The 24,740-nt window shown below is 42.3% G+C and overlaps 1 protein-coding gene across 2 annotated transcripts in view; it reads right to left on the reverse strand.

Annotated features, from left to right (window-relative positions):
• LOC139411184 (NF2, moesin-ezrin-radixin like (MERLIN) tumor suppressor a) overlaps window positions 1-16,547 on the reverse strand; it is a 69,813-nt gene extending 53,266 nt beyond the window's left edge. Inside the window, exons 1-5 of one of the 2 annotated variants that reach the window (XM_071157106.1) lie at window positions 15,726-16,547; window positions 13,852-13,977; window positions 13,524-13,646; window positions 7,095-7,178; window positions 74-142 (exon numbers count right to left, since the gene is read on the reverse strand). In XM_071157106.1, coding sequence (XP_071013207.1) covers window positions 74-142; window positions 7,095-7,178; window positions 13,524-13,646; window positions 13,852-13,977; window positions 15,726-15,839 — 516 coding nt within the window. In that variant the 5' untranslated portion in view covers window positions 15,840-16,547. Of the gene's footprint in view, window positions 1-73; window positions 143-7,094; window positions 7,179-10,085; window positions 10,134-13,523; window positions 13,647-13,851; window positions 13,978-15,725 lie in introns of those variants that run through there. The other variant, XM_071157108.1, reaches the window with a different exon arrangement.
• Between the last annotated feature and the right edge of the window lie 8,193 nt (window positions 16,548-24,740).

Consider the following 24,740-nt stretch of genomic DNA (forward strand, 5'->3'; position numbering starts at 1 on the left):
AGAAATTAAAACTACAAGGTTACTACGATGGTGCTTATGTATTGCAGCTAAAAGACTAATGGCAGTCACTCACCCTCTTTGGTAAGAGTTCCTCTTGAGCCAGAAAGCCTAGTTTGTGGACATTGGGGTCATAGTCTCCATACTGCAAAGTCAAGAGAGCAAAAGCAGTTAAAAGGTAATGGTCAGGCCAGGATAACAGCCAATAGAGATAATTTGATAGAATATCTCTATCCTTTTATGAAGTTTATGATGTGATAAAGTCACAGTCGTAAGATGAGAGATGAATCGGTCAAAATTAACAGGGTCAGGTCTTCCATCAACACACAGACTAATTTACTTGCAGCACACACACACACCCCTTCCTGGTCGTCAGGAAATGGTGACATTACATAATGTCATTAAGATATGGTTCACAAATGAGAGAGGAATAACAATGGACGAGAGAAGGGAATGTCAAATACCTTCAGTGGTGACACAAAAATTACCACCCCCGGGCTAGAGAAAACTGTGGTAGTTCCTTTATAATCCAGTGTTTGTTTATGTGTGTGCGCGCGTGTGTCAGGAACACAGTTTCAGGACTGGTACAAAAAGTCCAAAGGAAATGGGTATAAAATTTGTGTATGGACCAGAAACTGATGGGACCTGATGATAACGGCAGGTAGCCTAGTGGTTAGAGCGTTGGGCCAGTAACCGAAAGGTTTCTGGATAGAATCCCCGAGCTGACAAGGTAAAAATCTGTCGTCCTGCCCCTTAACAGTTCCCCGGTAGGCCATCATTGTAAATAAGAATTTGTTCTTAACCGACTTGCCTAGTTAAATAAAGGTTCAATTTAAATAACAGCTACTGACCATTTAGCTTTCATCAGTTGGAACTGAATGTGAGTTTCTACCTGGTAACTAGGGAATCATGGTTAATGGCAAATTCATCATCATTCAGAAAAAGGAGTAGTTTTGGAAGTGTGTTGGATACTGTTGGTTGTTGTAGTTGTATAGGAGGGTGTGTTGTTACTGTATTTCAATTCTAAACCTTGAATTACAAGACATTCAATTGACAAGAATCCCTTTTATATGCCAATTTATCAAATCATTGATGTCACCTGCCAGAGCAGACTAGTAATAACTGGTCGATCGTATCTCAGACCAATTCTGTGTATTGTATTCTATTCACACAGTGGGGTTACATTGCAGGCTGCCTGGTGTGTCACGCTCTCTCCACTCGCTACCCCACTCCCTCTATTCTTCTTCTGCTACCCCTGCTCTACCTACAGCCAGTGAGTGGATGCCTGGCCAGGCAACTTCCTGCGTTTTGTTTTTAAGCAGCAGTGGCTTGAAACTCCCTGTCAACATGTCTCTGGAGCGAGGTGCCCCGCTGAATACCAAACACGAGTCTATCCTGCACTGCCTAGCAGGATGATACTTTAGCCTACACACATACGTGCATGCACATACACACCAACAAATACACAAACCTTTCTGCTTCCTATAAACCCTTTTTCAGTCTAACATCCTTCAATCGCTCTCCATCTCTTGCATGTCAATTACGCTTTCCACTGCTTATGATGTTCAGTGGTATCTGCTGTCATTGAAATCAGACTACAGATCCTAAATCTAAGTCTGTACGATTGCCCTTAACGCAACCTGCCTATAGGTTAAACCATGCCAGTTAGAATCACTTGTCTTTCCCCCACTCACTTCGCCCTCATTTTGTTCATAGAGAACATCTCATTCCACACACACACACAAGTGGGGGGTGGGGGAATCGATGTAGTTACATATCGCAATATTATTTTGACTCCGATTTGTATCGATTTGTAAATAATTATAATATTAAACAATTTCAGGGATACAAAATGCTGAGGGCCCAAAAAGGTGACACTTTGTTTTTTGCACTGAAACATGCAAAAATAAATCCCTGCTAGGGGGAAATGCATGTTTTAACTAATTAGACAACAAAGAATATGATCTACATGATCAGTCTCTGTGTGTAAAATAAAAAGTGGTTAATGTGAACCTAACTCACAGCTTAAAAAAAAAATGTAAAGAAAGCAATCCAATGTTCTTCATTGCCTAGACCTACTGCAAATGACACTTAGGTCTTGAGAAAAAAAACAATACACTAATTTGCAATTAGCCATGACAGCCTTTATAATAGAACGCTTGTGACCACACATAAATATTGCACTTGAGGGAAAAAAAACATCTTAAAATAGAAATAAAATGAAACAAAATATTTTTGCTCTATTATAGTGGCCACTATAGTTGACATTGAGTGCCCAAGTCTACATGTGTGCAAACATAACGTTCACTGAGTAAAAAAAAAGTATAATCCCTCTCACACACATTACTGTCAAGTTCAACACAACAAAAACAATATCTTTGGGCTACACTGCACATTATTACACTGTACACTTTCTGCCTGTGGACATAGGTTCTACAATGTGCCAACAAAAATGAGAAAGAGGGAAAGTGTGTGATGTTCCTTTCATCTCAATAGTGGCATATAGCTTAAGCCAGGCCCAGCTCCTGGCAGCTACACTTGATCCCTGAATCAACTTGTTTAACATGCAATGCCTCATTTTCACCTAATTATCTCATCCTCAAAATGAACCACATACTGTAGAGGGAAAACATTAGTTAACAGAAAGTGGTTGGATCATTAGCTAATTAACATTTAACCGATTGCCAGGGTCCAGTAAGCAACTAACACGTTATAATTTGAGGAACGGCAAGGAGTCTACACCGAGGTATACACTGAGGTAACGACAGTTTCAGGTTGGATATTCAACTAATATTCTTCTGTAGTTTTCCTTACTTCCACCAACAGCAGTTAGGGACCGTCAACATAGTGACAAATCACATTTTTCAAATTTCAATAGCTCTTTAACCATTACTCCTAAAACGTTCAAAGCTGGTTTTAGCTAACCCGATGGCATAGACACACATTGCACACACTTTTTTTTTGTCTAATTCCATCTCGCACTATTTTAAATTATTTATTTACATTTTCTAATTTCAATAGCTCCTTGGTCATGTGACTAGTGACTTCAAACAAGGTTCAGAATGTACACTCATTGCACACCCTTAAGTTTGTCCATTTTCATATCACACGTTTTTACATTAAATTTGTAAACATTCAAATTTCAATTGCTCCATGGTCATGTCACCACTTTGGATCCTATTCTTGGACAGTTAGAAGACACAATGCGTCAATGCAACAAACAAAATAATTACTCATTATTGTCCACGAGTAAGCTTAACCTTGTGGATCTGTGGGTGTTTGGGCCAATAAAGTGCCAACTCAATAAAGTGCCAATTCTACCACTGACTAGTCTCTCATGCCCCTATGAACAGGGATGCAGGGCAATAGTTTTTAATCTAAACCAGACCTTATTTTACTGGAGTACACTAACCCCTAATTGGGGCTCTTTTCTTGACACACAGTAGCAGTTTACCAGATAAGAAGTCAAGAAGAAGCAGTGCGGCTAGGTTGGGTTGTGTATCGGAAGACGCATGACTTTCAACCATTGTCTCTCCCGAACCCGTACGGGAGTTGTAGCGATGAGACAAGATAGTAGCTACTACAACAATTGGACACCACGAAATTGGGGAGAAAAAAAGTCAAGATCAGAAAGTAGATTGTAGTAAGGGTGTATTACGTTCTGTGCTGGCCCCATTGTCATATCCATTCTGGATTCTGAGTGGTAAAATCATAGCTGAATAGGGTTGGATCCTATATGCTACTTTTATTATTCTCCTGTAAATGGTTCAGTACCTTTAATTTAGGCTGTGTGTAGAATGGGGCATAAAGGAAATTACCTCTACTAGATTATAGTGATAAGGAAATCAGAATAGTGTTTTGGCCTGTGTATTCATTTGCCTATAACTAATCAGAACTCCATTATGTTTCCATAAAAAAAGAGAATACTTTCAAAATGAGAAGATCCTGCCATGGAAAAGACGACTGGGTGGACATAAAGTGGAAAGGAAGGGAAATAACACACACCATCAGCTACGGGGTCTTTAATGCAGGTTTGATTAGTTATATTTTCAATAATGAATGGTTAGCGGTTACGTGACAAAACTCTTATTTTATTTTTTGGTGTAGATGGCCAAGGAAGTTGCACAGGATTTCCCAACATCCCCTCCCAAATTGGTATAGAACCTTCACAAAAACACATGGAGCAACTGCGAAAAGAAATGGCTGAGGATATACTAAAAATGTCTGGTATGTAATGACATTTAATTCAAAGTAAATGTAAATTCTTTATTTTTATGTAGTTGTGTGGGACAACCATATGTTCAGTTCATGCCTATGATTTCAGAGTTGAACAAAGCCAACAACTGCTTCTTGTGTGCCACTGAAAGAACCTGGATGTGGCCCAAGGACTGACTGGGTTAGTAACTTAATTTAACATGTTTATAATCTTTTGACAACAGTGACAACAGTAAGGCATTTTATGATATAACACAGTGGATGGCTAATTCGTCATACTGAATTGATATTTGATATTATTTATAACGTTTTACGCTTTGTTTTGTTTTAGATTGAATGTTTTGCATGCCAACGGTGGTTCCATGTGATGTGCCTAGAAATGGAGACAAAAAAGTTCAGAGTGAAGAACACAAACTGGAAGTGCTGTGAAAATGTATGCTATACCCTATCCACACTGAAGACGCTCTGAAATGTACATCAACCAGGGATAAAGAGAAAGTTAACACTGAAATGTTTTGTACTTATTTGAAGTAATGTGTCTGTTGACATGTTGGAAAAGATTAAAGGTCTACAATTTCTGTTTAAATTACAGTACACAAACAAGTGTGCAATATATAAGGTGGGCAGTGGGCATTCTGAAGTTCGTTTGAGTCCAAATCACACAGGGCGGAATGGTAGCCTAGTGGTTAGAGCATTGGACTAGTAACTGAAAGGTTGCAAGTTCAAATCCCCGAGCTGTCATTCTGCCCCTGAACAGGAACCTACTGTTCCTAGGCCGTCATTGAAAATAAGAATTTGTTCTTGCCTAATTTGTTCTTGCCTAGTTAAATAAATAGTAAAAAATAAACATGACCAAGGAGCTAATGAAGTTTAAATTTTAAAAAAATGTATGTAAAACTAAAGGGTGTGCAGTACATTCTGAACCTTGTTTGAAGTAATTAGGTCTCATGACCAAGGAGCTATTGAAATTGCAAATTTTGCAAAATGGAAAAACATGAGATGAAATTGGACAAACTAAAGGATGTGCAATGTGTAGGCCCACTGAGTGTACATTCTGAACATTGTTTGAGTTAAGTAGGTCACATGACCAAGGAGCTATTGAAATTCGAATGTAGAAAAAAGTTTGTACTTTGTTTACGCTCCCTAACTAATTCAACTAGGAATAGAAAATGCATTTCCCACATGTTTATTAGCTTTGGAAAGCAAATTAATGTCCAAATCGTGAAAATAAGATCTGTGCAATGTTGTGGGCAATTTTTCTAACATCATGACACTTATTTGGAATCTGTGGCTCAAGTGGTTTGAAAGCGCGAATATCAAACTTGAAAGTGTCTTTACCTCGTTGTCGTATACCAGTTAATACTACATCAAATTTGTTAGGTTAATGTTAGCTGTCTGACTTTATTAGCAAGCTCATTTTCACACCATAAACTCAATTATTTGATCAGATAAGTTGGCTAATGTTGCTCAACATTTCTCTGGCTAGCTAACGGGGAATTCGAGCCAGCTAGCAAGATACTTAAACTGTGCTAATACTTGTTCCACCACACTTTCTCCACCACCTCAACATTTCCAAATGGCAGTAGTTTTTCGGTTACAGCTCATGAAGTACGCGTCATCATCTTCTCACCCCCCCGTCTCTGTGGTCAGGCTTCTCAACTAACGTTGCCTCTTCGTTATCGTCCAGGGGACTCGATACTGTAACTGGCAAGCTGACTTTACAGAGCACACGCTGATGCTGCAACTAGTACATTTGTTGGCTCTTCATTCTCAGTCGCCTGCTTCTCAGAATTATGTTAAGTAAACGATTGGCTGAGCCCTGGATACAGCCAGTATTGCGCCAAACGCGCGTCACTTGTTCGCTTACAGCCAGTAGAGATCTAACTCCCTCAAAAAAACTTCTTATCGGAGCTAAACAAATCACGTAGGTCAACTATTTTGGATTCAATATAAAATGTGACTAGTTTGCATCCCTGAACAATGTTTGTTTTTTGATAGGTAGCGTTAGTCAGCTATACCTGTGCCAAAAGCCAGGTATTTTTCATTCAGTGGTAGCTTGTCCTACATGGCATATCAAGAAACTGATTAAACAGCATGATCATTACACATTGCACCTTGTGCCTGGGACAATACAAGGCCACTCTAAAATGTGAATTTGTGTCACACAACACATGTATGTGAAGTCAAGAAAGTTAAGCAGATAAACTAAAAGACCATCAACGTGGACTGCTGATACACTGAGAGCATGTTACCGTTTCTGCCATGTCCAGTTCAAATGATCTGACAGGAGAGGAGAGCTGGCCTGATGTGATTTGTGGATTAGAGATGGGATGTGTCTCAAATGGCACCCTATTCCATATATAGTGTACTACTTTTGACCACAAACATATGGCCATGGTCAAAAGGTGGTGAAAGGTGGTGAAATGTTGGACACAGGCTTGGTCAACAGTCGTCCTCTTTCACCCCCAGGATTCTAAATTGGCATTAGGTGGTGAGGCGTGGGTACTCAGCCAACAAGCCCTTTGAGATGAATCAGTAGTTTCTCTGGAGGACCTCTGTCAAAACCTGCAACTTGTTGTTTAAGAGAATCCCTTTTGGGGGAATCTGGAGACAGACAGGTTTGGAGGGATGCAATCCTTCAGCAGAATGGTGTGGGGAAGTTCATTTGGAGAGTCTTTCTTTGCAAATGACTCCCAAGGCTTGCTGTCAGGAGGGTCATTGAGCTTGGCACTGTATTGTTCAGCAGGGCTTTCAATTAATTATAGACGGATAACTGGATGGATAGACTGACGAACAGACAAGTGCATGGAATTGACAGATGGATGTGTGGACAGACAGGTTTATTGATTGTAAGAGGAGAAAACAGAGTTAGTGATACAGACCTTGGCCTGGACGGCATAGGAGGCCAGCAGCACCGAGGCTTCAGGAGGGCAGTAGATCTCCTCTTCCAGGATCTTATTCTTCACCTGAATGGAAACAGAAGAGTGACAAAATCTGACCTAGAGTGTAAAAAGTTACTCTTCGGATCAACCCAAAAAACTAATTACCAGTAAATTAGTTGAATTTGAAAAACATTACATTTCCTCAATCTACTACACACAATACCCCATAATAAAGCAAAAACTGTTTTTTTAGACATTTTTGCAAATTTATTTTTATACATCACTTTTATGAAATATCACATTTATATAAGTAGTCAGACCCTTTAATTCAGTACTTTGATGCACTTTTGGCAGCAATTACAGCCTCGTGTCTTCTTGGGTATGACACTACAAGCTTGACACACCTGTATTTGGGGAGTTTCTCCCATTATTCTCTGCAGATCCACTCAAGCTCGGTCAGGGTGGATGGGGAGCGTCGCTGCACAGCTATTGTCAAGTCTCTCCAGAGATGTTTGATCGGGTTCAAGTCCGTGCTCTGTATGGGCCACTCAAGGATATTCAGAGACTTGTCCCGAAGCCACTCCTGCGTTGTCTTGGCTGTGTGCTTAGGTTTGTTGTCCTGTTGGAAGGTGAACCTTCGCCCCAGTCTGAGGTCCTGAATGCTCTGGAGCAGGTTTTCATCCTGGATCTCTCTGTTCTTTGCTTTGTTCCTCTTTTCCTTAATCCTGAATAGTCTCCCATTCCATGCCGCTGAAAAATCTCCCCACAGCATGATGCTTCCACCACCATGCTTCACCGTAGGGATCGTACCAGGTTTCTACCATAAAGGCCTGATTGGTGGAGTGCTGCAGAGATGGTTGTCCTTCTGGAAGGTTCTTCCATGGTTCCAAACTTCTTCCATTTAAGAATGATGGAGGCCAATGTGTTCTTGGGGACCTTCAATTATGCAGAATTGTTTTTGATCGCCTTCCCCAGATCTGTGCCGCGACACAATCCTGTCTAAGGAGCTCTAGGGACAATTTCTTTGACCTCATGGCTTGGTTTTTGCTCTGACATCCACTGTCAACTGTGGGACCTTATATAGACGAGTGTGTGCCTTTCCAAATCATGTTCAATCAATTGAATTTACCACAGGTGGGACTCCAATCAAGGATGATCAATGGAAACAGGATGCACCTGAGCTTAATTTCGAGTCTCATCGCAAAGGTTCTGGATACTTATGTAAATAAGTATCCAGAAGTATTTTTCATACATTTGCAAACATTTCTAAAAACCTGTTTTCACTTTGTCATTATGGGGTATTGTGTGTAGATTGATGAGGAAAATGTTTCATTAAATCAATTTTAGAATAAGGCTGTAACATAACAAAATGTGGAAAAAGTCAAGGGGTCTGAATACTTTCCGAATGCACTGTACAACCCAACTCACTTTTTAATTTAGAAATACTTATGTAAATATACAGTATTCAATCGTGTTACAAGCAATTGAATAACTTCACTGTTATCCAATGTTTCAAAATATTTCCTTTATACAAGACTTTCGCATGTAGAAGCCACAATATTATAACCAAGGATTGGCTACTTTAACATAGTAAGCTTATCAGGCTCTTTTGTAACACTACAGATGCTGGCAGTGAACAAGTTTAAGTTTGACAATACCACATCCTTATTGAATATTCATTTCTAATTGGCTAGAAGGCCATTCTAGAATGGACATTAAAAGCAGATAACGAAGGAGTGGGTCTGTAAATATCAATCTATTCGAATAAAGGACTGGGTCGCATTTCCAGCAACCAAAAGATGATAAAGTATTTATTTGCTTATAAAAAAATGTAATATCAACGGGGGGGGAAAGTATTTCTACCTGTAAATGTGTGCTTTCATATTGTTTTCTTTGGCAACTGTGGTATAAGCAGGATTCTGTACATTAACTTAGAAATCATCATCCATTATTTCCAAGATAATGTAGACAGTCTGCGTTTATCCCGTACATTAAGGAATATAATAGACCACATTAACTGGAATGACACTCACTCTCACCGGGTGGCCAAAACAAACAAACTGAAAGCCACGCCCCCAACTCTCCATATAGGCTGCTATCGCTACATTGCCCCACCGCTATTCATGCGCATGAGGTGTTGAAAGCAATGTAGAAGCTGTCATTCAATTCCAAATATCACATTGATCTGTCGAATTTGTTTTCAAATCGGCATGGGGGGTATTTTATTTATTCGTTATTTTATCAGGTAAGTTGACTGAGAACACGTTCTCATTTGCAGCAACGACCTGGGGAATAGTTACAGGGGAGAGGAGGGGGATGAATGAGCCAATTGTAAACTGGGGATTATTAGGTGACCGTGATGGTTTGAGGGCCAGATTGGGAATTTAGCCAGGACACCGGGGTTATCACCCCTACTCTTACGATTAGTGCCATGGGATCTTTAATGACCTCAGAGAGTCAGGACACCCGTTTAACGTCCCATCCGAAAGACGGCACCCTACACAGGGCAGTGTCCCCAATCACTGCCCTGGGGCATTGGGTTATTTTTTTAGACCAGAGGAAAGAGTGCCCCCTACTGGCCCTCCAACACCACTTCATACCATATATACCGGGGTATTTGGAAAAAGCCACGGGATAGTTTTTCAATATCGTCAAAAATATATTTTATTCGCATTCTGGTAATATTGACCTAATACAGCCCCACAGTGGAGGTGTCATAAAACCTAGCGGTCAAACAGGAAAATGGTTCCAATCGTTTTCCACCTTTTATTTTTTCCCATAGGGGATTTTACAAACACACATAAGGTCTAGCTTACCCTGGCGTGAAGTTCTGTTTCGGACAAGGTGACTTTTATAAATATTGTAGCACGCTCAAGGGTGTGGGGTTCCACGGCACCAAGTTCAATAACAAAACATGCACCAGCAGCACAAATAGAAGGGAAATGGGGAATTTATTAGAGATATTGGTACACTGGGGAATTCACCAATCACCTCACAGTCCACAAGCCGTTCTCGATGTCCGTCACGTTTTCCAGGGGTAACCTCACACTCGGGTCCTCAGCCAATCCGGTCCGGTATACAAGGGTGTTGGTCCGACAGTCCAGGTCACAACAGGTAATTAATTACACATAGTTCTCTCACTCTTCATAACGTGCTTGGCTGTCTCCTACTCTGCCCCTTTGTGTAGGCTGCTTCCTCCTTTATCCCCAAGCACTCCCTGGCTTAACGACCTACAGCCTCACCTCGTTGGGGCAAAAAGTCCATATAAGGCTCGGGGGTTGAGCCAGCGACCTGCAAGATATCTCCCCTCAATTACCACTCCCCTCACCTCTCCCTGCCGTCTGCCACACATCCCCCCCCCCTCAGCTCCGACCGGGAGGGAGGGGCGGTCCAGCTCCCTAGAGCATCCCTACTGGAGAGGGCATCGGCATTTCCATGGGCTGCACCTGATCTGTGGACGACAGAGAAAGCAAAGGGCTGTAAGGATAGGAACCAGCGGGTGACCCGGGCGTTACTGTCCTTATTCTGTGACATCCATGCATGGTTCATTACGAGGGTGAAGTGCCGTCCCAATAAGTAATACTTCAGCGTTTCTAGTGCCTACTTTATTGCTAGACATTCTTTCTCCACTGTGGAATATCTTTGTTCCCGTGGCAACAGCTTCTGGCTAATGTACATGACTGGGTGTTCCTCACCTTCTTGGAGATGTGATAGGATGGCACCCACCCGTTTCGGATGCATCGGTCTGAACCACCAGTGGTTTGGAAAAGTCCGGTGTCACCAGCACGGGTTCAGAACATAGTGCTCCCGTTAGGTCCTGAAAGGCTTTCTGTCTCCTCGGTCCACTTCACTTGGGCGGGCAGACGGCTCCTAGTCAGATCGGTCATGCTGGCTAGGGAGGCAAAGTGGGGAATAAATCTCCGGTAGTAACTAGTCAACCCCACAAACGTGCGTACCTGCTTCTTGGTGAGGGGGCGGGGCCAGTCCTGAATCGCCTCCACTTTCTTCACCTGGGGTTTGACACATCCCCTCCCGATCGTGTACCCCAGATACTCAGCCTCCCGCAGGCCGGGGCAACATTTCTTTGGATTTGTTGTTAGCCCCGCCTTCCGTAAGGCCTGCACTACCGCGCTCGCCTGGTTTAGATGGGTCTCCCACTCACTCCCATGGATCACAATATCATCGATGTATGCCGCCACGTACTTCCAATGGGATCGGAGAACCCGGTCCATCAACCTCTGGAAGGTGGTTGGGGCCCCATGCAGCCCAAAGGGCTGCTTCTTATAATGGAACAGTCCATCCGGGGTGGCGAAAGGAGTTTTCTTCCGTGCCTCGGGAGCTAAGGGCATTTGCCAATAATCCTTTGTCAGGTCGAGCGTGCTGATAAATAGGGCTGTCCCTTGCCGTTCGATCAATTCGGGGCATGGGATAGGCGTCAAACTTTGAGATGTTATTTACTTTTCTAAAATCATTACCGAATCGAATGGTGCCGTCTGGTTTTGGCAGCAACACTATTCGACTCTTCGATTATATCAGCTTCCAACATCGTTTTTATCTTGGTCCTGACAGCCTCTCTCCTTGCTTTTGGTATGCGGTATGGGTCTCAACTCCACATTTTTCCTGGGTTCGGTGATGATGCTGTGCCAGATCGGTGTGTCCTGGTTCATTGGAGAACACATCCTGGTTTCGGCCAACCAACTCCCACAGCTCCTGCTTCTGGACTTGGCTCAGCTGCTCCTCCATTGTCACCTCTGCCGGCTCGGTCTCTGTGGTAGCCTTCTTCGGGGAAATAGAGTAGAGTACATCACGTGCATTCCATTTCTTTAGCAGGTTCACATGGTAAATCTGGGTCAGATGCCTACGTCTGTCCTGACCCTATAGTTGACTTCATCGGGCCAAAAACATATATTCTGAGGTGGGGACCAACACCAACACTTTGTCTCCTGGCTGAAAGTCGCTTCACTGTGCCCATCTGTTCTACACCCTCTCTTGGGCCTCCTGGGCCTCCAGCATGTGTTCCCGTACCAGGGGCCACAGGGTTGCCATCCGATCTCTCATTTCTCCCATGTACTCCACCAAGGTTCAGTGGGGCGACCAAAACTCCATCCCACCAAAACAGGCAAAACGTTTCAAACAGGGCATTATCCTCATTTCCACCATTATTATTCCAAACACATAGTGTGGAAATATATATAAAACACAGGAAAACCAATGTTTTTGACTGCACTGGGCCTTTAAAACCTAATTGATAAATGTGATTAGTTGAATTGGATAGCAGGGAGACCATTGTAACAAATCTCATCTCGCGTGAAGGGATAAGGGAATTGGGGATATGTCCCAAATGGCATCCGATTCCCTATGTAGTGCACTACTTTTGACAGGGCCCATAGTACTCTGGTCAAAAGTAGTGCACTACATAGGGAATAGGGTGCCAGTGTGTCAGTACTGGGAAGGAATTCCCTTCAAAGTATTAGGGCAGGGCAGAAAGGGCACTGTTAAAATGCAGTACATTGATTCCACATGGCTGAATACAATCAGAGAGGGACAATGGGAAAGTGTATTACTGAGAGTGCTCTGGACTGAGAGGGCTTTGGCTCTGGTGCTCACCAACCATAGCAGTCAAAGGAACTAGATGTGAAAGTTTGCCCTCTATTGGCAGTCTGCCTGAAGAGACCCGTGATATAAATTCAGAGAACAGTAATGTAGCTGCAGGTGTATTATATTGCCCATTTCAATGGGATCACTGGTCAAGTAAGTACATGAGCGCACAAGTGGAGTATTATTACATTGATGTACTAAGTGCCTAAAGAGATAAATGTATGTGCATAGTGTTTCAAGATCTGTAATATACCTGTATGATTCTCACAGAAACATTTGAGAGCTTTCTATAAGTTAACTGACCAAAATTCCCCTAGGTATTTCTGAGATGATGAAAAACAATTTAAAACATTCTTTAAAAGCTGCTAGCGAGGTGAGGCAAGCCACTGGAAAGATTGCCAACACATAAATCCATCTGTAATCCATCAGCATGTTCAGTATGTTCTGAGAGGCATGTCAGTTGGATTTGAAGTGTACATGCAGGACTTGGAAGAAGAAGTGTCTGTCCCAAATGGCACCCTATTCCTTAATTAGTGCACTACTTTATAGCAGTGTCTTGATAGGTGTCAATTGAGAATCCAAACCAGATTTTCTTAAGAGGCGGTCCAAAAGGGAAAAATGCATGCATGTTCAAAGATCCTAGATGAAAAGTTTTGAAAATGAGAGGCTTTCATAATGTATCTCCAAAACGATTAATGATAATATCAGTGAAAATTACACTGACAAGAGCTACTCTCTTGGTGGCTAACTCCCATTTAAAAAAATAGCCTAGAGTTTTTACAGTGAAACATATGGATTCCGTTGATGAGAAAGAATGAGTGTGCCATGCACCTGTAGGAAGAAGAGATGCTGAGTGATGTCCTGAACCAACTCCTCCTCTGCGTTCTCAGGGTAAAACTTGGCCAGGAAATTAAGGGTGATTGGTTCCTCCTTGGACACATCGTGGTCCAAAACCTGCAACAGAGACCAAAACAACATGGACAACTCAATTAGTCAGACAGTTTCTTGCCAGGCTCCTGACATCCCTAGAAGATGTATGGCTGGTGAAGAAGACTACATCTCGATTCAACTCACAGTGTTCACAAACAATGTAAGGGACACTGAGTACCAACCAGCACATCAATCTACATCAGCAAGTCCATCTGTTGCTGAGATTTACCTTCTTGTCCATCTTGATCCAGGCTACAGTGTCTTTGACATCATACTGGAACCCGAAGAACCACGTCTCTCTCAGTCCCAGAGCCCGGCACACCAGATCAAAAAGATCTTTTCCCTTCCATTTGGCCTGAAAAACAGGATAGCAGCGTGAATTGATATTAGGATAAATATGGGAATAGTCTCATGATGTGGGTGGAGTGAATGATTAACAGAGCAAATAGCATCTGTCGAGGGCAGTATGAAATAAAGCAGAGGGTAAGATAAGTCATAATAGTCATGATGAGAGTCATGAGAGGCGACAAATGCCTTTGCTCAGGCTGGACATAGACAGTCCATCTTTCATAAGCAGGGAGCCGCTAAATGTATTTCTATAACCATTCAGCTCAAAGAGGCATATCAGATGCACATTCATTCTCAATTAAAAATGCTTTAATCTCAGATTGTTTAACTTTAAAATGCACCAATAGAACTTTAACAGTACGTCAATTCAGGCTGATCAAGAGAGAAAAGTGCCTAGGATATCAGCTCAATATGAGAAAGAAATTAAGGACAACTGAAGTACAGTCAAGGTCAATTTAATAATGTACTTCAAAAATGCAAACACTCAATAATTACTATTTATCAAGCACATCATTTATAAAATTATCATCCAGGCACAGACAGTAATCTGAGCAAACCTGCAATTGATGTTCTGCAGGTCTGTGTTATTAGCAATTTCCAGTTCAGGCTCCCTCACTTGTTAAGTACTGATGGCCTTTCCAAGTTATTATTATGATGTATTCTTAACATAGACTAAGGCCCAAGGCAATGTTAAGTTGACTGTTATGTTAGTCAATTGCACTACAGTGGCTGAAAGGCAAAGGACTAAAAGTAATCTAGGCCTATTCTATACTGTACATCTGTATAGGTATTATCCTAAAGCCTATAATTTATTCTTTAGTTGGATTCGAGAACAACATCTACATTTCATTACCCTCTTTTGGTTAATGAATTGTATTGAAGTGATCTTAAAAATAGTAACACAGAGGTTATCTATCTGCATATTGTTGTTTCCTCTTGAGCCTAATATGAAGAAAATATCTTGCAGATTTTACACTGAATGATTCTTGCATTACATGGTTATTGTTTTTCAATTACATAGCCTACTAAGTTATTGCTATTACACAGGTAGTTTCAAATGATGTAGTTACTGTAGCCCAGTGTTTCCCAACTCCAGTCCTTGAGTAACCACAACAGCACACATTTTTGTTGTAGCCCAAGACAAACTCACCTGATTCAACTCAATGAGGGCTTGATTATTAGTTTACAAGTTGAATCAGGTGTGCTTGTCCAGAATTGAGAAACAATGCTGTAGCCTATAGGGTCAAAGTAAAACAGGAGTGTCAGCTGTGTTTGAAACAGATTAAACTGACTGACACCTGTAGATTCTTGTGTGTCCCAAATGGCACCCTATTTCTTATGTAATGTGCTACTTTTGATCAGGACCATCTGATCAACAAGAATGCACTGCATAAGGAATATAGTGCCATTGGGACAGTATCACATTCAGGGTGATGTCATGCTGTTGAGTGAATAGAAGAAAACAATTTTATTTAACTAGGCAAGTCAGTTAGGAACAAATTCTTATTTACAATGACGGCCTACACCGGCCAAACCCAGACGACACTGGGCCAATTGTGCACTGCCCAATAGGACTCCCAATCACAGCCGATTGTGATACAGCCTTGATTCGATCCAGGGTGTCTGTAGTGATGCCTCAAACACTGAGAGACAGTGCCTTAGACCGCTGCTCCACTTGGGAGCCCGCAAGCAACGACATTATTCATGTTCGTAGCAACTAGGCTACACATTGACACACAGAAAGGGAGCACACACCTCACAACTGAATTCCATGTCTGCATCCATTGTGGTGATCCTGACATTGAAGTTCTTGGCTTGTTTTCTTCTCAATGAGTTGAGTCCCATTTTAGCTGCTAAGGCACTTGCCATGTTGACAGACCCTCAATTTGTTTAGCTAGACTGACTATAACGTTAGTTATAGCTAGTGTACAAGGTATAATGTGACGACGTCAACAGGTGCACACAATGGCGTCATAACAAGAATATCATGTGCTTTCCCATTCTATTCGTATTCTTTTTTAGAGGCTATTTATAATAGTCTAATAATAATAGACTAATTTACATGGTTTATATTCAGTGTAATCACAGTTCTGCGAGTGGGGAACCTTAGGGTTGCGCCAAAACATTCGGAAGCTAACTTAGCTAATTTAGCTTTTTAGCTATAACTTCAGCAATTTACTGTACCCAGATTTGTAAATCTAGATTGGTAAAATATATTCACTATGGCATTATCCAACACATTTTACTTCCAGTTGTGCTATTTGGATAGCTAATTGGCTTGATATAGCGAGCTAGATCGCCTAGCGAACTTTCGGATGGGGAGCTTCACCTGTTTTGTAAACATACCCACGCGCTAACTCGTAAATTCGGTTGTTTCATACTCGGAAAACGGGTTCCCCGTTGAAACAGTAATTTCGTCCTAAAGTAAAGTATCCTCGCACTAATGGAAGGTGATGTATGTCTTCTGAAACCTTTTAATTACAATAACAAAAAATCTGAACCCCATTAGCATACTATGCTAGCAGCTAACTAACTTCCTCATTCATTGAGGGCGGTCCTAACATATCTAGCTGTAATCAGAGATAGAAGAGGAAGCGAGACACCCCACTCGCAATAGTTTTTTTTTTTTGGGGGGGGGGGGGGGGGGTCAATGTAAGACAATTAATTAACTAAGTAGACCAGACCCAGCTGCTATTGCGTTGGTGTCTACTGGAGATACACCCAATTAAGTAGACCGGAACTTACCATTTTTTTCTATGGTTAATGACCTGAGTGACCAATCTTCATTTACTCACCATCTTTACTGTAATGTGAATATTCTTCTTTGGGTTGTAACTTGTGCATCCAGCGCCATCCTTTGGTTAGAAAATGCCAACAGATGAGAATGACATTGATCACACTGGTATTTTGTGGCCAACAGTGGGCAATATATGGGCAGTAACAGAGTCATGGGTTCACTTCAGTCAGTTTGCAAAACATTTTTATTAGTAGTAACTTAAGTGTTAGTAGTAATTTAAGTGTAAGTACAACGGTAAAGACAAAAGCACTTAACCCAAAATGTTGAATGTACAGTACACTAGACCCAATTCTACATGAAGTGGAGATGTATCTGTCTTAAAAATCGAATTTCTATATGCAACGTTATGTTATGCCAATGAATATGCTGAATAAATGAGTTAATAAAAGCGAAAACAAAAATTTTTATGTACATGAAAATGTTTCTCCCAATCAGCCTGTCTGCTGTCACGGGGAATGATCGTTCATTTTCAAGCCTCTGCTTACTCTTCCTGTCTTTCCTCTGCTTACTCTTCCTGTCTTCCTGTCTTCCTCTGTGTGTGTGTGTGTGTGTGTGTGTGTGTGTGTGTGTGTGTGTGTGTGTTTGTGTGTGTGTGTGTGTGTGTGCGTGTGCGTGTGTGTTACTTGGTAATTGTATCTGGAGAGTGATGAGGATTACCGATGCTGAAAGCTTCAGACTCTTCTCAGTAATAATGTACTCAACAACTCACATAATAAGTTGCATGGACTCACTGTGTGCAATAATAGTGTAACATGATGTTTGAATGACTCATCTCTGTACCCCACACATACAATTATCTATAAAGTCCCTCAATTGAGCATTACATTTCAAACACATATTCAACCACAAAGACCAGGGCACACCTATTGGTAGATTGATAAAGACACTTTGGATGGTCTATCAATACAAAGATACAGGCATCCTTCCTAACTCAGTTGCCGGAGAGGAAGGAAACCACTCAGGGATTTCACCATGAGGCCAATTGTGACTTTGAAACAGTTACAAAGTTTAAAGGCTGTGATAGGAGAAATCTGAGGATAGATCAACAACATTGCAGTTACTCCACAATACTAACCGAATTGACAAAGTGAAAAGAAGGAAGTTTGTACAGAATAAAATATTCAAAAAAATGTATCCTGTTTGCAACAAGGCACTAAAGTAATACTGCAAAACATTTTAATCAAAGCAATTCACTTTGTCCTGAAAGCAAAGTGTTATGTTTGGGGCAAATCCAATACAACACATTACTGAGTACCACTCTTCATATTTTCAAGCATAGTAGTGGCTGGGGAGTTTTTCAAAATAAGAAATAAACAGAATGGAGCACAGGCAAACTCATAGAGGAAAACTTGGTTAAATCTGCTTTCCAACAGACACTAGGAGATTAATTCACCTTTCAGCAGGCCAAATCTACACTGGAGTTGATTGCCAAGTTACAGTTTTAACTTAAATCTGCTTGAAAATCTATGGCAATCCTTGAAAATGGTTGTCTAGCAATGATCAACAACCAATTTGACAGAGCTTGAATAATTTTGAAAAGAATAATGGGCAAATATTGTACAATCCAGGTGTGCAATCTTAGAGCCTTATCCAGAAAGACTCAAAACTGTAATCGCTGCCAAAGGTGATTCTCAGGGGTGTGAATACTTATGTAAATTAGATATTTCTGTATTTAATTTTCAAGAAATTTGTAAACATTTCTAAAAACATGTTTTTACTTTGTCATAATTGGGTATAGTGTGTCGATGGATGAGAAAAAAATAGATTTAATCAATTTTGAATTTCAGGCAGTATCACAACAAAATACGGAATATGTCAAGTGGTATGAATGCTTTATGAAAACACTGTAAGTGCGTGAATTGGACCATTTTTCTGTCTTGTTAATGTAGCACATGAGCTCATGGGGTGTGTGAAACTTACTCCTCAGCCTGAAGTGTTGCTACATGCACCGCCGAATTGTTAACATACCGTTGGCGCCGACTTTTAAGATGCTTCGGGAGGGCAGTCACCTTCAGGCCAATGATGGTCTTTTGAATGTCAACATTCTCACCATAAATACATTTAATATATTCTATCACAAAAATAATAATTTGGTTGTGTTTATGAAGGTCTTAGGTAACAGAATATGAAATAAAATGTATTTCAAAGAACTGTAGGCTATTTGGAAAAGATGGTGCCGATAGAGATGGCAGCTTCGCTTCTAGTCCTTAGGAAACTGTAACATAAAACTGTTTTTTATGTATTATTTCTTACATTGTTAGCCAAGAAAACCTTAACCTCTCTGCGCACCAAACCCATTAGCGGGATTAAATCCGACAACATACGGTGATCGCTACATAAATAGTCATATTAAACATTCATGAAAATATAAGTGTCTCACATGGGTCGAAAGCCTAGAATCTTGCTAATCCAACTGCGTTGTCAGATTTAAAAAAGGATTTACTGCGAAATAATACGATACAATTATCTGAGAACAAAGTCCCATAAAAAACAACTATTTCAAACAGCACAGGCGTAACAACATCACAAATTGCAATAAAATAAATTGTCTACCTTTGACGATCTTCGTCTGTTTGCAATCCCAATGCTCATTGTTACACAATGAATGGTCTTTTGTTTGATAAAATCAATTTTTATAGCCTAACACGAAACATTTTGTGAACAGCTTGTGACGTGAATTCCGTCTCATTACATTTTAGTCGACACATTCGATGTAAATACACACACTAAACGTGACTTTTCCAGTCCTGTTTGGTTTCATTGCAATCAACTGGTTTGTTTGTAACACAACCAAACCTGATGGGTCATTTTGCGGGATGTATTGACTGAAAGAAATCGATTTGAAGACAACAAGTATTGACATCATTGTGCACCAATGATATGACCGCTGTTTCGTTAATTGACTGTATTTTAACCACTGATCGTCTTGAAATCTAGCTGGTTAGATAGCCAATGAGCTGAGGTAAACGGCAATATGTAATGTTTATGTGTTGGAAGACCAACCCATGTAGTAAACTCCGGCGTAAAGAGGGTCATTCCGGAAGGAGCCACAGATGTTACACACAGCATTGTTTTGGTAAAGCGCATCTTCAGCTGTTTATATATCAATCAGTATGGCGACTAAGTCAGGGAAAGCTAAATCTCAGTCTAGATATACAGATGTACACACAATTTTAGAAGAAATTGATCAGGAAAGGGAGACAGAGATTGTTGGAGGACGACTCGTTTAGCGATTCCCAACTGGAGGAATACCGTTTTGGACTGGTAAGTTCTTCTCATGCTAATGCCGTTGTTTGAAATTAATAATGTAAATGTAAATATGAAATGTGTAAAGTACACGTTGGCTATACATTGTGGGTGGGGGTCTGTTTGCATATATGTTTATGACCCATAGCCTATGTTTGTATGTGTATATATACATATTGTGGATTAGAGGGTGTATGGCCGAGATGCGTGTGTCTGCCACTCCACCCCACCCCCACATGAAATAGCCTATTTGAGGCTGTTGAGGGGAGGGCAGGCCCACAACAATGGCCAAAGTGAAATGGAGACAGTAGATCTAGCTGGTCTGTCAAAATATAATAGAGACAGTAGATCTAGCTGAAATGTCATAATATAAAATAGACAGTAGATCTAGCTGGTCTGTCATAATATAAATGAGACAGTAGATCTAGCAGGTCTAAAATAATATATTCAACCTTATGTTCCCTGTACTCTATATATATCTGTTTATTATACCTGTTGATACAGGGCTCATATGTGAAACTATTCTAACTGAACATTTTCTTTCACAGTGACACTGACTCTGAATGGGAGCCCCCAGTGCCAAGGTGTCCATCCCCCACTGAAGCTGGTTCATCTAGCTCCTGCCACAAGTGGTGTTCATCTGCACAAATTTATTTCTGCAGGCATGGATGTGCCTCAGGGCCAAAAGGGCACAGCATGGAGGCGTTGCTGTGTTCTTTGCAAAATGAAGTCCCCCATCACCGGCACCACATGCTTGGTTTGCTCTGCTTTACAGCAGAAAGAGACTGCTATGGCACCAGCAGTACAATATTGTGTAGAGGACTGAGGGTCTTCCAAATATTGAAAGTGTTATTTTGTAAATGTATATATTTTTTTTCTTCATGTTTTTTAATTAGGCAACTAGGCAAGTCAGTTAAGAACAAATTCTTATTTTCAGTGACGGCCTAGGAACAGTGGGTTAACTGCCTGTTCAGGGGCAGAATGTCAGATTTGTACCTTGTCAGCTCAGGGGTTTGAACTTGCAACGTTCCGGTTGCTAGTCCAACGCTCTAACCACTAGGCTACCCTGCTGCCTCTGTAAGAGGTTATGTGTTATTACATACAGCCGGGAAGAACTATTGGAAATCAGAGAGACGTTAACTTACCAGCACAACCAGCATTACGACCAGGAATACGACTTTCCCAAAGCGGATCATTTGCCTGCACCTCCCAAGGCATTTGAACTGATTCCAGAGGATGTCCCAAAACAACGCTGCTGGAGGAGAGGGTGCCGGAGACTTCTTCTAGTGAGGCTTCGGATGCGCACACACTCCCCCACTGCTTCTGAGTATATTACACGCAAATGTCCAGTCCCTAGTTAACAAAGTTGACAAAATCAGGGCAAGAGTTGCTTTCTGAAGTGATATCCGGGATTATAACATACTCTGTTTCACGGAAACATGGCTAGCTTGGGACATGCTGTCAGAGGCAGTACAGCCAACAGGATTTTCAGTGAATTGTGCCGACAGGAATAAACATCTCTCCGGTAAAAAGAAGGGCGGGGGTGTATGTTTCATGATTAACAACTCATGGTGTAATTGTAACAACATACTGGAACTCAAGTCCTTTTGTTCACCTGACCTAAAATTCCTCACAATCAAATAGACCGTATTATCTCCCAAGAGAACTCTCCTTGGTTATCGTCACAGCCGTGTATATCCGCCCACAAGCGGATACCAAGACGGCCATCAAGGTGCTTCACTGGACTTTATGCAAACTGGAAACATATTCTATTATTTTGGGCCAAATGCAACATGGCGCCGACAGAGATGGTCGCCTAGCTTTGCGTTCTTCGGAAACTATGCAGTATTTCGTTTTTTTTGTGTATTATTTCTTACAATGATACCACAGGAAATCCCCTTCTCATTAATGGATATCCTGGACCGAAGGATATCCTGGGCTGAAGAGACGCACTGGAGACCAGGCTCGCTGAGCCGGCACCATCCGTCCTGGTTGGATGCCCACTCTAGCCCATCCAATGCGGGGAGCTGGAATGTAGCGCACCGGGCTGTGCACGCGCACTGGAGACACCGTGTGCTTTACCGCATAACACGTTGGCTGACCAGTACCACACTCCTTGCCGTGAGCACGGGGAGTTAGCTCCACCAACCTCCCCGTGTGCCCCCCCCAAAGATTTGGGAGTGGCTTCCCAGTCTTCCTTGCCAGCCTTGACCCCTTGTATAGTTGCCCTCAGACAAACCATTAAACAGGCAAAGCGTCAATACAGGACTAAGATTGAATCCTACTACAGCGGCTCTGATGCTCGTCGGATGTAACAGGGATTTAAAACTATTACGGACTACAACGGGAAATCCAGCTGCGCAGTGTAGCAGACTATGCGGTGAATTTAAACGCATTGGCAGCTGAGAGTGACTGAAACCCGGAATCGTCCGGGAACTACCGACGGATCTTGACTCACTCATTACCTTGACCATCTGGATCGATGGGCGGCTACGAGAACATAGGAAGGAGAGTAGGTCCGACTCCACTCGCCTGCCAAAGGATTCCATCTCGCCTCCGAGGCATCCCAGAAGTCCCCGACGTCTCAGTTACCGAGAGGACCCGAGGTTACCCGAGTTCCACCGCGTGTCTCCGAAGTCTGATGAGTCATCTCCTCCGGAGCCGATGCAACTAGGCAGAGCTAGACTGTCCCCAGCCGAACGTCTACACCAGCTTCACACGAAGAGTTGTCTGTATTGCGGCACTACTGGTCAATTCGTGTCCTCCTGTCCACTAAAAGACCAGGCTCACCAGTAGGGGCGAGTACTCTGGTGGGCCATACGGATAACTTTTCCTCTCCCTTTACTCGCATCCCTTTCCATGCCATCCTGCTGTGGGGGAACCAGTCGGAATCTGTTCATCCCCGCTCAGCCCCTCTCCATTCCCATGGACGTTAGAGCGCTGGACGGGCGCTCTATAGGCCAGGTTACCCACAATACCACTCCCATCATCCTACGAGTGTCAGGGAACCAAAGTGAGGCAATCCAATTTCTGCTAATTCAGTCTCCTAAGGTTCCCGTGGTATTGGGATTATTTTAGCTCCAGCGATACAATCCCCTCATAGACTGGACTGCTGGTGCCATCATGGGCTATACGTCACGGCGTTCGTCGCCGCCTGCATGGTCTGTGTGCAGAACAAGACTCCTCGGCAAGCTCTGTGTGTTCTCTTTCAACCACTGCCTGTCCCTCACGGTCCCTGGTCCCTGGACTTCGTAACGGGTCTTCTCCCATCTGATGGCAACACCACCATCCTGACAGTAGTGGACCGGTTTTCCAAAGCCGCCCACTACATTCCTCTCCCCAAGCTACCCTCTGCCAAAAAGACGGCCCAGAGCATGGTGCAGTACGTCTTCCGGATCCATGGACTCCCGGTGGACATGGTCTCCGCCCGGGGTCCTCAGTTCTCGTCCAGGTTCTGGAAGGCGGGTTGTTGGCCAGCCTGTCCTATGGGTTGGACCATCAGTACAACGGCCATTCGGAGTGAGCCAATCAAGATCTGGAGACGACTCTTTGCTGCCTCATCTCCACCAACCCCACCACCTGGAGCCAGCAACTCATGTGGGTTGAATACACCCTCCCCTACTCTGCCACTAGGCTCTCGCCTTTCGAGTGTTCCCTGGGTTATCAGCCCCCACTCTTCCCGGAGCAAGAGGAGGAGGTCGGCAAACCCTCTGCCCAGATGTTTGTCCACCGGGGATTCCAGTACCTGGTTGACTGGGAGGGTTATGGCCCAGAGAAGAGGTGCTGGGTCCCCACTAGGGATATCCTGGACTCAGGCCTCGTCGCTGAGTTCCAACACCGGCACCCCGGTCAACCAGGTATGCGCCCAGATAGGACGCCAGGTGGCGCCCCGCCCCAAAAGTTTTTATTCTCATTTCGATACCAAACCCACCACTGTTTTTTTTAGACCAAATAGCTCTATTTTCATGTAATTTGACCAAAGTACCAGTTCCAATTCAAATGCCAATGCCATTTAGCAAACTCCAGGTGTTTAGATTTGTTGGATGACATGAAAATAGATCTCATTGGACAGCACACCCATGCCTTCTTGAGAGAAAAAAAGTATTACTTGTTAAAAAAAATCTATTTCTATTTGCCTATCTATTTCGAATATATTTGTATTAGTATAAAATTGTATTATTTCCACTTTTTTAAGCATACAGTATGTGAATTATTTATTTTATACAGTCATTATTGCTAATCTTTATCAATAATTTAGGACTGCCCTGTATACACAAAACATTCGGAACACCTGCTCTTTCCATGATATACACTGACCAGATTAATTCAGGAGGAAGCAATCAGTGTAGATGAAGGGGAGGAGACAGGTTGAAGAACGATTTTTAAGCCTTGAGACAATTGAGACATGGATTGTGTATGTGTGCCACTCAGAGAGTGAATGGGCAAGACAAAAGATTTAAATGCCTTTGAACTGTATATGGTAGTAGCCAGGTGCACCGGTTTGTGTCAAGAACTGCAATGCTGCTGGATTTTTCACACTCAATTGTTTCCTGTGTGTATCAAGAGTGGTCCACCACCCAGAGGACATCAAGCCAACTTGACACAACTGTGTGTAGCACTGAAGCCAATATGGGCCAGCATCCCTGCGGAACGCTTTCGACATCTTGTAGTGTACATGCCCTGATGAATTGGGGTTGTTCTGAGGGCAAAAGGGGGTGGGGGGTGCT

The sequence above is a fragment of the Oncorhynchus clarkii genome, chromosome 6 (assembly GCF_045791955.1).
Source record: "Oncorhynchus clarkii lewisi isolate Uvic-CL-2024 chromosome 6, UVic_Ocla_1.0, whole genome shotgun sequence".
Lineage (NCBI taxonomy): Eukaryota > Metazoa > Chordata > Actinopteri > Salmoniformes > Salmonidae > Oncorhynchus > Oncorhynchus clarkii.